The sequence below is a fragment of the Cervus elaphus genome, chromosome 8 (genome assembly GCF_910594005.1).
Source record: "Cervus elaphus chromosome 8, mCerEla1.1, whole genome shotgun sequence".
In the NCBI taxonomy this organism is placed as follows: Eukaryota; Metazoa; Chordata; class Mammalia; order Artiodactyla; family Cervidae; genus Cervus; species Cervus elaphus.
The window spans coordinates 7497499-7512905 of NC_057822.1; the positions used below are offsets into that span (position 1 = coordinate 7497499).

The 15407-nt window shown below is 44.8% G+C and overlaps 1 protein-coding gene across 1 annotated transcript in view; it reads right to left on the bottom strand.

The window, feature by feature from the left end:
• STPG1 (sperm tail PG-rich repeat containing 1) overlaps positions 1–15407 on the bottom strand; it is a 63509-nt gene that overhangs the window by 21713 nt on the left and 26389 nt on the right. Inside the window, exons 7-8 of the mRNA XM_043910583.1 lie at positions 10416–10586; positions 4211–4319 (exon numbers count right to left, since the gene is read on the bottom strand). Coding sequence (XP_043766518.1) covers positions 4211–4319; positions 10416–10586 — 280 coding nt within the window. The remainder of the gene's footprint in view (positions 1–4210; positions 4320–10415; positions 10587–15407) is intronic.

Consider the following 15407-nt stretch of genomic DNA (forward strand, 5'->3'; position numbering starts at 1 on the left):
CCTGTTTCATTTACACATATATTTATTTTTTAATTTTTATTATCCTTACCAGAAAAAAAAAAAAGTTTAAAGCAATGCTTGATTATAAAATGTTAAAAAGCAGAAGCAAGCGGGAAAGGCATTTATGCTCCCACAGCCCAGAAAAAACCAGGTGAATACTCTGCTGTAGTTACTCCCGGTCCCTCTCTCGGGCACTAGATGCTATCTCATGGAGCTGGGCCCACAGTGCGGGTTAAATTGTGTCACCCATCCTTTTTTTTTTTTTTTTTGGTAAGCTATTCTTTATTTTTTGTTACATGAACAATATCTTATTGCTGCTTTAACTTGTAGTCCTTTGACTTTTATTTATTTTTTGTAGTTTATTTATTTATTATTTATTTTTGGTTGCTCTAGCTCTTCCTTGCTGCTCTCAGGCTTTCTCTGGTTGCAGCGAGCGGACCTACTCCCTGCTGCAGTGCGTGGGCATCTCATTTCGGTGGCTTCCTTGTTGCAGAGAACAGGCTGTAGATTTGTGGGCTTCAGTAGTTTCGCCACATGGGCTTTAGTTGCTCCATCACATGTGGAATCTCCCCAGGCCAGGGACTGAACCTGTGTCTCTTAGTTCCCTGCATTGGCAGGCAGATTCTTATCCACTGCATCACCAGGGAAGTCCACCCCCATTTTTTTTCAAGTGACACTTTAAGATAGAAGTATTTCCTCATGTTCTTATAACTTTTTTAAAAAAAGAGGAATAGAGAGGAGACCTGGGAAAGGTCAGTTTTCATTTCGGTCCCAAAGAAGGGCGTTACCAGAGAATGTTCAAACTACTATACAGTTGTGTTCTTTCACATGCCAGTAAGGTCATGCTCAAATTTTTTCAAGCTAGGCCTCAGCAGTTGGTGACCTGAGAACTTCCAGATGTAGGTTTAGAAAAGACACAGAAACCAGAAATCAAATTGCAACATTTGTTGGATCATAAAGAAAGCAAGGAAATTCCAGAAAACATTTACTTTTTCATTGACTTCACTAAAGCCTTTGACTGTGTGGATCACAACAAACTGTGGAAAATTCTTAGAGAGATGGGAATACCAAACCACTTTCCCTGTCTCCTGAGAAACCTATATGTGAGTCAAGAGGCAACAGTTAGAAGCAACAGGACATGGAACAACTGACTGGTTCAAAATTGGGAAAGGAGCATGACAAGGCTGTATATTGTCACCTGCTTATTTAACTTATATGCAGAGTACCTCATGCGAAATGCTGGGCTGGATGCATCAGAAGCTGGAATCAAGATTGCTGGGAGAAATATCAATAACCTCAGATATGCAGATGACACCACTTTATGGCAGAAAGTGAAGAGGAAGTAAAGAGCCTCTTGGTGAGGGTGAAAGAGGAGAGTGAAAATGCTGGCTTGAAGCTCAGCATTCAAAAAATTAAGATCATGGCATCTGGTCCCATCACTTCATGGCAAACAGAAGGGGCAAAAGTGGAAGCAGTGACAGATTTTATTTTCTTGGGCTCCAAAATGATTGTGGGTGGTGACTGCAGCCATTAAATTAAAAGACACTTGCTCCTTGGAAGGAAAGCTATGACAAACCTTGACAGCATATTAAAAAGCAGAGACATCACTTTGCCAACAAAGGTTCATCCAGTCAAAGCTATGGTTTTTCCAGCAGTCATGTATGGATGTGAGAGTTGGACCATAAAGAAAACTGAGTGCCAAAAAACTGATGCTTTCCAATTCTGGTTTTGGAGAAGACTCTTGAGAGTCCCTTGGACAGCAAAGAGATCAAAACAGTCAATTCTAAAGGAAATCAACTCTGAATATTCATTGGAAGGACTGATGCTGCAGCTGAAGCTCTAGTACTTTGGTCACCTGATGCAAAGAGCTGACTCATTGGAAAAGACCCTGAAGCTGGGAAAGATTGAAGGCAGGAGGAGAAGGTGGTTGCAGAACATGAGATAGTTAGATAGCATCACTGACTCAATGGACATGAATTTGAGCAAACTCCAGAAGATAGTGTAGGACAGGGGAGCCTGGGGTGCTGTAGTCCATGGGGTTGCAAAGAGTCGGACATGACTTAGCGACTGAACAACATCATCAACAAGAGAGGAGGATGTTGGAGAAGTGCCTGGCCTTGTGCTTGGCGCCTGCAGACTTTAGAAAATCCCATCAGCCAGTGTGTAAAGTTGGGCATTCTACTCAGAACTGAAGGCAGACCAGACTGGGCCCTCAGCCCCTGGGGCCAGGCACTCAGAGCAGCTGCAACAGAGCGGGAATTCCAGTCACAGTTCCACATCTGGTTTCTTCCCATGCTGGGAGAAGCCGAAACCACATTTTCCCAAGAGGTCTAGGCAGATTGTTTCTCTCAGAGAAGCCGATTCCCCAGGCTCTGGCCCCTGGCAAACTGGGGGACACCAGGGGAGTCTTTAAGGAAGCAGGCCTCAGAGCTGGATAAAGGGCCTGGATTCAAATCCAGGTGTGGAACCCTGTGTTAGTCACCTGCTCTCTGAATATCATTTTCGCATGTTAAGTAGGGCTGCTATAATAATAATGCGGGCTAAGTCACTTCAGTCATGTCCGACGCTTTACGACCCTATAGACTGTAGCCCTCCAGGCTCCTCTGTCCATGGGATTCTCCAGGCAAGAATACTGGAGTGGGTTGCCATTCCCTTCTCCAGGGGATCTTCCCAATGCAGGGATCGAACCCAAATCTCTTATCTGTCCCACATTGGCAGGCAGGTTCTTTTACCACTAGCGCCACATGGAAAGGTCAATATGATAAAAATAATAACCCCCACTCTTTGAGCACACAGGCACCAGGCAATGATCCCTGGGGCTTTGAAAGCTTGTGGCACACAGTAGCAGCTTAACAGATGCTGGTGCCCACCTCTCCCCTGCCTGCTGTTTCAAGGGGCCCCTGAGGACCCTCCCAGAGGGAGGGGCTGCCCACATTCCTAGGCTCACTGGTGGGACCTCTGGCCCAAACCCAGAGGTTTGTTCTCCCATCTAAACAAACAAGGTGCGGTTTTGCCCGTGGTGATGCAAGGCAGGGCGCTTTAGCTGGGGCTGAACCTCCTCATTAGGGCTGGTTTTGTTATTCAGCCTCAGACTGATCTCAACTTTAATCTGGATTTGCTGAAATCTGACATGTGCTGCAATTTTATCCACACCTAGCTCCCGAGAAGTGTCACTGCAGAGGCACTCCTTCCCGGCTCCTCCCCTGGGCTCTGGGGCCTGGAGCTCCCTCGGGGGTCTCTGGGACCCATTTGGGAAGGTCTAATCTAACCCGTGTTCCTGGAGTGAGGACTGTTATGTCCCCAGATCTCTCTGAGAACTTTTCACTAAGGCTGGTTCGGGGCACAGGACGGGGGCAACGCCCATCCCCACCCAGCAGGGAAAACGTTTGCCGGCAAGCCCTGTGCATTCCCGAATCCCAGAGTCAGAAATCGCCTTGGGAGGACGGGGGTCAGAGGCTCCTCTGGGCTGAGGCCTGCCATTTCTTAGCTGCGTGGCACTGAGCCAGTTGCTTCGCCTCTCTGGACCTCCTTTGCCTCATCTGAAACACAGGGCTAAGAGCATGGCTCTTGGAGGACAGATGTGTGAGGACTGCGTGAAAAAAGCACGATCTCCCAGTGATTTGGGGTTAAATGATGAAGCTGCTGGCCGGCTTGGGAGGAAAGGAATATTGCAGCCCAGTGCCCAGGGGTCGCCCTGCCTTCCCCCAGGGTCTGCAATGGCACCTGGGATGTGCGCACAGTGCTCTGCAGGCTCGGGAAGACACCTCCCCAGCTGCTGCCCGAAGCATGTGCGCCGGGTCTAAAAGGGAGGCAGACCCCAGGGGCCGGCAGTTCTTCCACTGAGTGGGGAGCCAGTCCCCTCCTCTTCCTATAACACCTGCCTGCACCCCCACACCCACCCCCCAAAGCCTGATGTGAAAGTGTTAGTCCCTCCGTCTTGTCCGACTCTCTGCGACCCCAAGGGCTGCAGCCCACCAGGCTCCTCTGTCCAGGGAATTCTCCAGGCCAGAATACTGGAGCGGGTAGCCATTCCCTTCTCCAGGGGATCTTCCCGACCCAGGGATCGAACCTGGGTCTCCTCCATCGCAGGCAGATTCTTTACCGTCTGAGCCGCCAGGGAAAGAGACTCCCTGTGAAGGAACGGGCGCCCTGCTGATCAGACCTGGAACAGGAAGCCTCAGGCCAAGGCCAGTGCAGAGCAGCTGCTTACCTGGGGCGGGTCCTGTTTTAGAAACAGCGAAAAGTCCTCTCTGGGTTTTGGACACGAACCCAGCTCGGGCACAGACGTTGTTTGCCTGCTTGCAGCAGGAGTCGGAGGCCTGAGGTGGGGAGAAAAACGCAGCGCACTCAGGGCTTTGCCTTTCTCTGTCCCTCTCGTCACGTCAGGACGACTGGCACTTTGGGGTTAAAAAAAATTTTTTTTTCTTTTAAACCTGTTCTCAGAAAATGAGCGGATGTGAGTGGAAAGGGTCATACTGGCTGACCTTCATACATACTTGAGCTTCGCCCCAGCTGCAGGGGGCAATGACTCTTCATCACCAGCTAGGGTCTGGGGATCCAGCACAACACCGAGGATGGTGCCCTGTGCCAGCCTGCAGACCCGGCTTCCCTGGTCACTTCCCTCACTCGGGGAGGGGCATCCTGCTCAAACTGTTCAATTTCTCTGGATTTGAGGTTTTTTCCTCATCTGTAAGATGGATCAGATCATTCTTGCTCGACCTGAGGCAGGGAGCTATTGGGGTGGGGATGGGGGAGATGCCCAGTCAATATAAATCCCCTGCAGGAAAGTGGGCTTTTTTTAAAATGTGTAATGTTACGTATAACTAGAATATGAAGAAAATCATTAAAATTTTTACTGAAAGACATAAAAGAAAACATAATAAATTAAAAGATAGATTGTGTTTCCAGATTACCCAAAGCTGTAAAGATTTTCACCCAATTTATCTGCAAACTCAATGCAATTGCATTTAAAACTCAATAGGACATTTGTAAGTTGACAAAAGAATCACAAACCTAGAAGGTAAACATATAGGAAAACTTAGAATACGATTAGTGATATGGAATTGGTTAAGGTAGACAGTAGATTCACCCAAAGCAACACTTTGCACTTTGAAACGTTCGTGTAGCTAAAAAGTTATTGACATGAAAAGATGGTCACAAAACAGGATATTGGGAAAAATTGCAACATGTTTAGTTTGAGCCCAGTTGGGTAAACTAAATACACAATTAGAAAAATAAAGTTTAAAAAATAAAATAATAAATGAATAAAAATAAAAAGTGTGTAAAGCTACCTAGGCAAATTATTTTCATTACTTTTTCCTCTATGATTTTCATTCTTTTTGAACACTGAGTCCTACATATCCCCACCCTCATTCCTCACTGCTCAAATAATCTTTCTATACGTGCAGGATATAGGACGTACAAAGAAATCGTGTAACTTAAGATTGTGATAAGATTTACAAGCACTGGGTCGTCTTGACTTTTCTGGACTGACCAGAAAATAAGGATTTTGGTCGACTCAGGCAGTGTACAGTTGAGAGTGTTCAGTGTGTTCAGAACTCTAAAAATAATTTTGGAAAAAAAAAAAGAACCCTGAGATCATTCTTATGATGAGTCATAAATATGTTAAATGCCAATTGGCAGTCAGTCTCCTGTATTCATTAGATAAAAGATGCAATAAAAGTTGTACCTGCCATGGCTGGGACTATTTACTGAATGAGTGAAACTGTTTGCTGGGGCCAAGATGGCTTGATTTTCTGTGATACTCCTTTGTAAAAAAAAAAAAAAATGTTTCTGAAGAAATACAGATGGCATTTTGATTTTGTGTTGACAAAGGTAGAGGAATTCAGTTTTTCCCAGGGTACCAAATGGCCAGGCTGCCTGCAGAGAGGGCAAACAAAAAGATCAGATGGGCCAGGTAATTACTGGACACGGGGAGAGAAGCCAGGATGCAGGAGAGGAAGTAATAACAGGTACCGCGGGAAAGGCTTCGAATAGAGAATCGGGGGATCACAGTTAAGCAAAGGCAGAGAGGGGCCTTGACAGCCTCAGAGCAGTGTGGCTAACAGGATTACTGCATTTCTGCTGCTCGCCGGTTGACTCAACCATTGTTCTCCAGGTTTGAAAAAAGCCTCCTGTAGACAAAACACTGCTTCAGCTTTATTCTTCGCCCAGACAGAAAAGCAACAGCAAAGGGGGACATTTTTGTATACCTACACTGACTGTGTGTCACGTGTATTTTCCCATTAGACTAAGAAAAGAGTCAGCTCCACCGGCAGATTAAAAAAGAACGAAACAGATTCATTGTATTGCCATGAGAGGAAAAAAATACTCAGATATTAAGTAGACACGCAAGCATACGATGGACAGTATAATCCCAAAACTGAGGGAAGGACTAAGGGAGGAAGAGAGTATGAACAAAACTGCCCCTGGTTTTGTTTTGTTTTGTAATGTATTTAATTATTTTAATTGGAGGATAATTACTTTGCAATACTGTGATGGTTTTTACCATACATCAATATGAATCAGCCACAGGCATACACATACACGTGTTGCCCCTGGTTTTTGATGGTTGGTTTGCGAAGCAAAATGATAAGGGACTTCTACTTTCTGGTTTTCGGGTTTCTGTGATGCTTGGATGTATTTTATGATGCACGTGTCTTACTTTCAGAGCCGCATTAAAACAATAATGAACAAAAAACCTGCAACTAAAATTGCTCTGTTGGCAGGAGGACAGAGTTCTGACTTGGGGGATGGCCATTCCTTGATTAACAAAGGAAGTTATGCCTTTAAGCCATAAGCATTTATTGCATGCTTACTGTATACCAGGACTGGAGCTGAGCCTTCAGGAACAGTAGGTTGGGGACATGAAGGTTTGAAGCGCTAACTAGAGCACCCTTCAGCTCCCCCCGTAGGTCGCAGAGAGGGAGCACTCACCTTCTTTGACCACTCAGTCTAAAATATACGCCTACCTCCATACCATATACATATTCTCTCCCTCAGGCTCCAACTGTTTGTCTTCCTCAAAGCTGGCCGCAGTTTGCAATTATTTTGCTTGCGGTCTGCTAGTTCTCGTCTTGAGTTCCCCACTGGATTCTAAATTATATCACTGGCACAGAGCAGTCACACGACTTACGAAAGGAAGCCCAGCACGGCTGGAACGTGGAGACTCTGATCACTCCCCAGTTTTAAACCTCTGCACCCAGCTGTTCTCACTGGTGTGCAAGTGGTCTCTTCGAGCTGGGTGACTTTGGGCAAGTCCCTTCCCCTCTCTGAACCTCAACTTCCTCTTCTGTCAATTGAGAACAAGAGAATCTACTTCCAGTTTCTTGTGAGTATGAAATCAGTGAATACACAACTCTTAGAACAGAACATAGGCCATGAAAAGTGCTTCATCATCTCATCATCATTATTATTTTCAGGCTCTGGTTACCCTAGGAGAAGAGTATCTGGAGCTATACTATCCCACACAGAAGCTACTGGCCATGTATAGCAATTGAGTGCTGGACATATGGCTGATCCACAAGCAGACGGGCTTTGAGTATAAAATACACAATAATTTTAAAGATTTAATATGAGGAAAAGAATGTAAAACATCTAATTAGTAGTTTTTATTACTAATTATTAGATATTGAAATATCTTGAACATACTGGGTTAAATGGAATATATTATTAAAACTAATTTCACCTGTTCCTTTTTACTTTTAAATGTAGCTACTAGGAAAACAGCAGAGACATCACTCTGCCAACAAAGGTCCATATAGCCAAAGTTATGGTTTTTCCAATAGTCATGTATGGACGTGAGAATTGGACCATAAACAAGGCTGAGCGCTGAAGAATTGATGCTTTCCGATTGTGGTGCTGGAGAAGATTCTTGGGTGTCCCTTGGACTGCAAGGAGATCAAACCAACTAATCTTCAAGGAAATCAACCCTGAATATTCATTGGAAGGACTGATGCTGAAGCTGAAACTCCAAACTTTGGTCACTTGATGTGAAGAGCCGACTCATTGGAAAAAACCCAGATGCTGGGAAAGATTGAAGGCAAGGGGAGAATGAGGGCGGCAGAGGACAAGATGTTTAGATAGCATCACTGACTCCACGGACGTGAATTTAAGCAAACTCTGGGAAATAATGGAGGACAGAGGAGCCTGGCGTGCTGCAGTCCATGGGGTTGCAAAAAGTCAGACACGACTCAGCAACTGAGCAACCGCAACAACTAGGAAAACAAATTACTTTTGTGACCCCGGTTGTATTTCTTTTGGACAGTGCTGATCTAACAGGCACTTACATTGCTTTGAGCACATTATAATTGATTGGATCCATCGAAGAAGGTGGGCAGGATCTTTGTAGTTGGAAAAATAACTATTATCCATAAGTATTATAAAAGAAAAAGGAAATTTAAACTGAAGCATTCTAAGGCCAAAATACTCAGAAATTATAGCATAATAGTATTACTGCCTTATGTGCAATTCATGTCTCAGGTATTTCAGAGTGCTCTCACACTACACTCTCATCTACTTCTTACAATAACCCTATTGGGCAAGTATAATTAATTCCATTTTACAACTGAAACCTGAGAGGCATCTTGACTTCCCCAAAGACAGTTCTACTGATTTCCGTATTGTGGAACTCTCATGCACCAGGGGCTGCGCTAAGTAAGCTCTAGGCCAAGACAGCCTCGTTTAATGTTTGCATTAGCACCACGGAGTAGACATAAAATCCCATTTTGTGTGCTTGCAAACTAAGTCCCTTCAATTGTGTCTGACTCTTTTCGACTCTATGGACTGTAGCCCACCAGGCTCCACTGTCCAAGGGATTCTCCAGGTAAGAATACTGGAGCAGGTTGCCACGCCGTCCTCCAGGGGATCGTCCTGATGCTGGGATGGAACCCATGTCTCTTACATCTCCTTCATTGGCAAGCGGGTTCTTTACCACTAGTACCACATGGGAGGGCATAGCCCCATAACCCCACTTTACATATCAATAAACTGAGTCCTGAAAGGTTAATGGGCTTGCCCAAAGCCACCCACACGTAGAAAATGTCAGAGTCAAGATTTGAACCCAAGCCCATCTCTTACCCATTAACCACACTGTTCTGCCTAAGTGGTTACAGAGCGATGGGAACTAGAGAAGCACTGAAAGTGAAAGTCACTCGGTCGTGTCCAACTCTTTGCGACCCCATGGACTGTACAGTCCATGGAATTCTCCAGGCCAGAATACTGGAATGGGTAGCCTTTCCCTTCTCCAGGGGATCTTCCCAACCCAAGGATCGAACCCAGGTCTCCTGCACTATAGGTGGATTCTTTACCAGCTGAGCCACAAGAGAAACACAAGAATACTGGAGTGGGTAGCCTATCCCCTCTCTAGCAGATCTTCCCAACCTAGGAATGGAACTGGGGTCTCCTGCATTGCAGGCGGATTCTTTACCAACTGAGATATCAGGGAAGCCCTGGAGACGTACTACTGTTAAAGAAAGCAATTTTCTGATATGGAAAGATAGAAGTTTATTTTCCCTATAACAATCTAAAAAGTAAGTGAATAATACAATCATTGTTATAGATGAGAAAACCATCCCAGAAAGTTATGTGATAGGTGGTGGTTGTTGTTGTTTGGTTGCTAAGTTGTGTCTGACCCCATGGACTGCAGCATGCCAGGCTTCCCTGTCCTTCACTATCTCTTGGAGTTTGCTCAGATTCATGTCCACTGAGTCAGTGATGCTATCTAACCATCTTATGTTCTGCAACCCCCTTCTCCTTTTGCCTTCAATCTTTCCCAGCATCAGAGTCTTTTCTAATGAGTTGGCTCTTTGCATCAGGTGGCCAAAGCTGGAGCTTCAGCTTCAGCAACAGTCCGTCCAGTGAATATTCAGGGTTGATTTCCTTTAGGATTGACTGGTTTGATCTCCTTGATGTTCAAGGGACTCTCAAGAGTCTTTTCCAGCTCCACAATTGGAAAGCATCAATTCTTTGGCACTCAGCCTTCCTTATGGTCCAACTCTCACATCTATACATGACTACTGGAAAAACCACAGCTTTGACTATATGGACCTTTGATGATAAAGTGAAGTCTCTGCTTTTTAATACACTAAGTTTATCGTATTATGTTACGTTCCAAGGAGCAAGCATCTTTTAATTTCATGTCTGTGATAGGAGCGACTGCAATAAGAGTTTTCCAGGGCAGAGGTTTTCCCACTGCTCTATGCTGACCTCCATGTTGCCCACACCTTTCTCTGGGTTCAGAAAATTCCCTGTGAGAGCCTTGCACAGCCTCATGTAGCCATTGTGTAGTCAACAAATGCTAACTAATTTACCAATTGGTTTAAATGCTATTTTCCAAAGCTCCCCACGTCCCTTCTTTTATTTTTAGTAAACCATTCACTCAATATATATCTAAGAAGCATAGAAAGTGTTCTTACATTGTACTGGTTTGGTGCAGGGGTTTCAAATTTGAGTACTTTCTCATAGCTTGGCAACTGGAACATGCTGGAACAGGAATTGCTGAAGTCTTTCTTTGAAACAAGATGAGATGGGATAGTGTACGCATTAGCTGCTGGGTATTTAGAAACGATGGTGTCCAGTCGGGCACACTGCGAGGAGAAAGTCAAAGGAATCCACATCATCATGTATCTTATTGTTTCCAAGGACAGGTATAAAAAAGATGGTGCTCAGCACCAGGTCTAAAAGCATTTCATAAAAGGTGAAACCCTGGCAGGTAACACAGATAAAATGACCTTGGGCTTTGAGGATTTGTTCTTGGAAAATGCAAGTTCAGACCTGTGTTAACTTCTGTAAACTAACTCGAATTATTCATCTTGTGTTTGGGACTTGGCAAAAGTAATTTTGCCATAAAAGCATTTCCACCCAATCCCGTTTCAGGCCACTTACACTTGACTCATCAGCTGGTGGGTGATTTATATGATGGGAAGCTTTCTGCTTTCTTCTTCCAACCTTGGTTTTTCCTTTGAGTGAAACTCTCACTTCTTGTTTCTAAGGTCAAATAATCTGAATTTCCTAAATAAGAAGTTTGCTTCTCACACCTTAAAGGTCCCAGGGTTTGCCTCCCACCCACACCTCCCATCCCCCACCAACTCACTGATTTCATAAAACCTTACAATTTTTTTTTTGCTGTTTCAACAGAAACCAATCCTACTCCTTCCAGGAAGCCATGAATAACTATTTTCAGTTAAAAAAACAAACAGAATCAGTGTTTGCCAAATGAAAAGGGACAAAAGCCATAAAAACTAGGTGATAACATCACCTTACCCTGGGATAGTATGGCAAGTATTGAAGTCTGATTTTAAAAAAAAAAAAAACAACTTTTTTTTTCCCCCCATTATTTTATGGTTAAAAGCTTGCGAAAATTGCCCTGGGTTTCCCCCCTTGACAGGGGTCAATAACCACAGCAGCACAGAAAGCGGAGGAGGCCGCGGGAAGGCATGAGCAGCCCACCCGACTCCTCTCTGTACATGACGGCCGTGCTTCCCACCACCTGGGTCGTGGACCACCACTTGCCGCCAGAAGCAGGGGCGTTCTGTCCAGAGTCTAGCCTGGGCTCGGGTCCCAGCTCTGCCTCCTCCTAACTGCAAGGAACCATCGATGTTCCCAGAACACCCCAGCCTTGGACTCACTTTACCTGCGCACTTGGGGCAATAGTTAACTGAGTACTTTGCAGGGGATGTTCCATTGAATCGGTAGGACAAGCGTGGATCAAGGAAATTATGATTATCCCCGCGTTACAGATGAGGACCCCAAACTTCCTCAGCTAGCAAAGTGGTGGAACCAACATTCCCACCTCCACGAGATGATACGGATCAGACACCCATTCCGAGGAAGAATGGGCTGAGACGAGTCACAGCCACATGCTCTCATCTACAAGATGAGCTGCTGATAAATGCCTGTGGGGGGTTTTAGCTCAGGAAGAATCACTATCTGAAGCCACCTGTGCTCCTCGTTACAGACACACCTCTGCTCTCCTTCTAACTTCCAGAGAAGAAGGGTGGCAAGGTCAGACCATCCTCAGTGCTGCCGTTTGTCGTGTGTCTCTCCGAAGTCGCCCAAAAGAGTGGGCAAAGCGTGTTTTGCTAAAGTGCTATTTCCCTGAAGTTAAAGCAATACACTGTAGTTAACGTGTGAATGGAAGAGCCTACCACTGTTGTTCCCCATTTGGTTGTTGCTGTTTACATTCCTACATCTTTATAAGCTTTTTGGCAGCTTATATATTGAACGCTTCAGTTTCATGGTCAGGAGGGGATCAGAGGCCATAGATAATGACAACTGATTTGTCTGTTTCCTTTTGTCTTTTTCCATGACTGTATCTATTGCCTCATCTTGATTTACAAGCAAAATCTAGCAAACCTACAAAAATAAGTGTTTTGCAGCTTATCTAGGAATAATATAGAAAATATTGCTGCTGTTTTTGGTTAAGAAAGTCAAATTTTGTATAGTTTATTTCAACTTAAATAAAATGTGAGTTTTGTTTAAAGTTCAGGTACATTTTTTTGATGGGGACAAAACAGATTCTTGTGGTAAATGATCTTTTCAAAAATATTTATCACCCTCATAATCGAAGATAAGTTTGTTTTGGGTTGTTTTTTTTTTTTTTTGGTAAGTGGTTTACTACTGGGGAAATTTAGAAATCCATTTTAATTGTGAAATTATTAAATGTAAGATTTATCTAACTTTTAAAATATTATATGTTGTAGGACTCCTGAAAAAAAATAAACAAAGCACTATTTTCCAAAGTGTGTTCCTTGGCCTTCCAGTTCTATGAGATAAGTTTGCGTTGGTGGTAGCAGCAGCAGGGAGACAGTTCCAGGGTCAAATAAACTTGAGAAGCCTCACACCATTTTGAAGATTCATAACACACATTGGTGTAGTGCATACCCTGAGAAGGCCTGCAATAGAGAAATCTAACTGTTTTGAAACAGTCATTCCCAAACTTCTTTCATCATAGGATCTTCTTGGCTTAGAATACCTACTAACATTCTCTTTAGGAAAAACTGCTCCAAAAAATTCCCATCCGAGGCAAAGTGTCATCAATCATCACAATAGAATTAGCCTGAGTCTAGCTGAAATGACACTCACTCATCAGCCTACGCCTTGGCTTTCTTTTAATTGCCAGGCCTCCGATCTCCAACCTGGCCACATGCTGGCAATCATGAACCTCTCTCCAGCACATAACAGCTCTTCCAGAGCCACTGAAGCCACCGCACATGTACAGAAAAGCCATGGAAATACCCGCCCCTGTCCCCTCCGACACTCACACCTGCCTCATTTGACTTCCTACCCAGTCCTGTGAATAGTTCTGGAACAAAGCTGTGGAGTATAGTCATGAAGCTCTTCAGATGACTTGAATTTAGAGGGACGACAGGTCCTCTCAAAAGGCGGGGTGCAGTTGCTCTAACAGTCATCCGGAAGTTTCTAAAATGTATTGACCCATAGCATTTTTTGGTCAGCGCCACTGGGAGTCACGCTTCTGATGGCCACACCAGCATCAGTAAGGCAGATCTTTCTCTGATGTGGGGGTTGTTGTTTTTAGTCACTAAGTCGTGTCCGGCCCTTTTGTGACAGCATGGACTGTAGCCCGCCAGACTCTTCTGTCGATGGGATTTCCCAGGCAAGAATACTAGAGTGGGTTGCCATTTCCTCCTTCAGGGGATCTTCCTGATCCAGGGATCAAACCTGCATCTCTTGCATTGCAGGTGGATTCTTTACTGCTGAGCCACCAGGGAAGCCCTCTCTGATGGGGACTACTTTTAACCCCTGTAGGGTCTAGGATCTGGAAACAAGAGCCGCTAAACGTGAATGGCAGCAAAAGAAGGGGTGGAGGAATGAAATTGGTGACCAGTTCTGGAAGGAACTAGGCGAAATGTGGGAAGCTCCTGATAGATCTCCACTTAAGGCCCCCGCCCGAGGATATACGAACTCATGTGTTTAGAAACATAAATATAAACCTTTATATCCATCACAGCAGGAAGAAGCCTGAACAGCTCAGCGTCTGTCTTCTTTGGGGTTTGGTCTGAATTTTGTAAAGACCTGATTAGATCCTGTCACACACAGATCTGCCCTTGGGCCCCTTCTCCTCCAGACGGCCCAGCCTGGTCATTTGGAAAGTTACTGCACGTCCAGCCTAGCAGGGAACGATGGCGTGCTCTGATTCAGCACCTGCTCTGGCACCAGGGAGGAGTGGGCAGTGCCACTATTTGGCAAAACTCTCAGAGAGAAAACCTAGGTGTTGCAGGAAGTATTGTTTGTGACTCAGATGGCAACAATCATAACATTGAACGTGTTTATAGGACTCCGCAGTTTCAAAGACTATTTCACTCACTGCAGCGTCAATTTGCCCAGGGCCTCTGGGGAGTCTTCACTCTGTGAGGCAACTGGGGCACAGAGGGTGACGTGCTTGAGGTCACATCGAGGTTGAGCCCACAGCTGAGTCAGGATCGGGTCTTAAGTCTTGTCTCCAGCGCCAGGCCACTGTGAGACGGCATTTCTTTGGCCCATTGCTTTGTAGTCTCTTTACTCACAGGGCTGGGGGCAAAGAGGTAGACATGTGGCTGTTTTGCGAACTGGCTGGGGGCTTGTGCAGCCTAAACACCTTAGCCAGTGAGGAGTTAACTCCCAAATCGGTTTGCTCCTTGAGTATTCAGCTCGGTCAAGCTCGAATTCCAATGAGTGGCTGCATTCAGTGTGACTTAAATGGTCTCTTTGTGTATGTGTGTGTGTGTTTTAAATCAATTCCAGTGTCAGGTATCATAATACATTTTTGCAGGAGATTATTCTAACTTTTAAAGGGACGGATGGCGTAGGCATCTTATTGATGCTGGAGTTTGGATTTGCTTTCTTTTTCACTCTCCTACCTCAGCGAGTCTTACTCTACTTTGACTCCCCTTCTTGTATCTATTTTATCTTGTCAACAGATAGATGTTCAAATAAAGACTATTTTTGCCCAGGTCTGGTCAGAGACACTGGCACTTCATTTAGCTACTTGAGGTTTGGAGTCATCCACAAAGATAAAGACCCACATCTTACAGAGAAGAGAAATGGAGAGGAGAGGAATATTCCTAAATTCCCTGCCTGCTGTCTGCTTTCTTTGCGGTCCCATCAGATTTCTCAATAACTTGAATAACCCAGTTAGACTAAGAAGTGTAAAAAGAGTCCTACGGGGGCAAGATGTATAATAAGAATTTTGTTTTGGTTTGGGAGTCCATTCTATGCTGACAAAATTGGTTTTGGATGATCAGGTTCTGAATATGCTTCTAGCTTCTCTTTCCACTCTGGGAGTGGGTAGAAGTGGGGGACAAAATTACTTAAAGATCTAGGCTCCAGTTTACCTGCATGAAACCTGGGCAGACCATTGCTCTCCTAATCAGAGCCACAGGTATTTGGAGTGAAGGGCCTGGATGTCC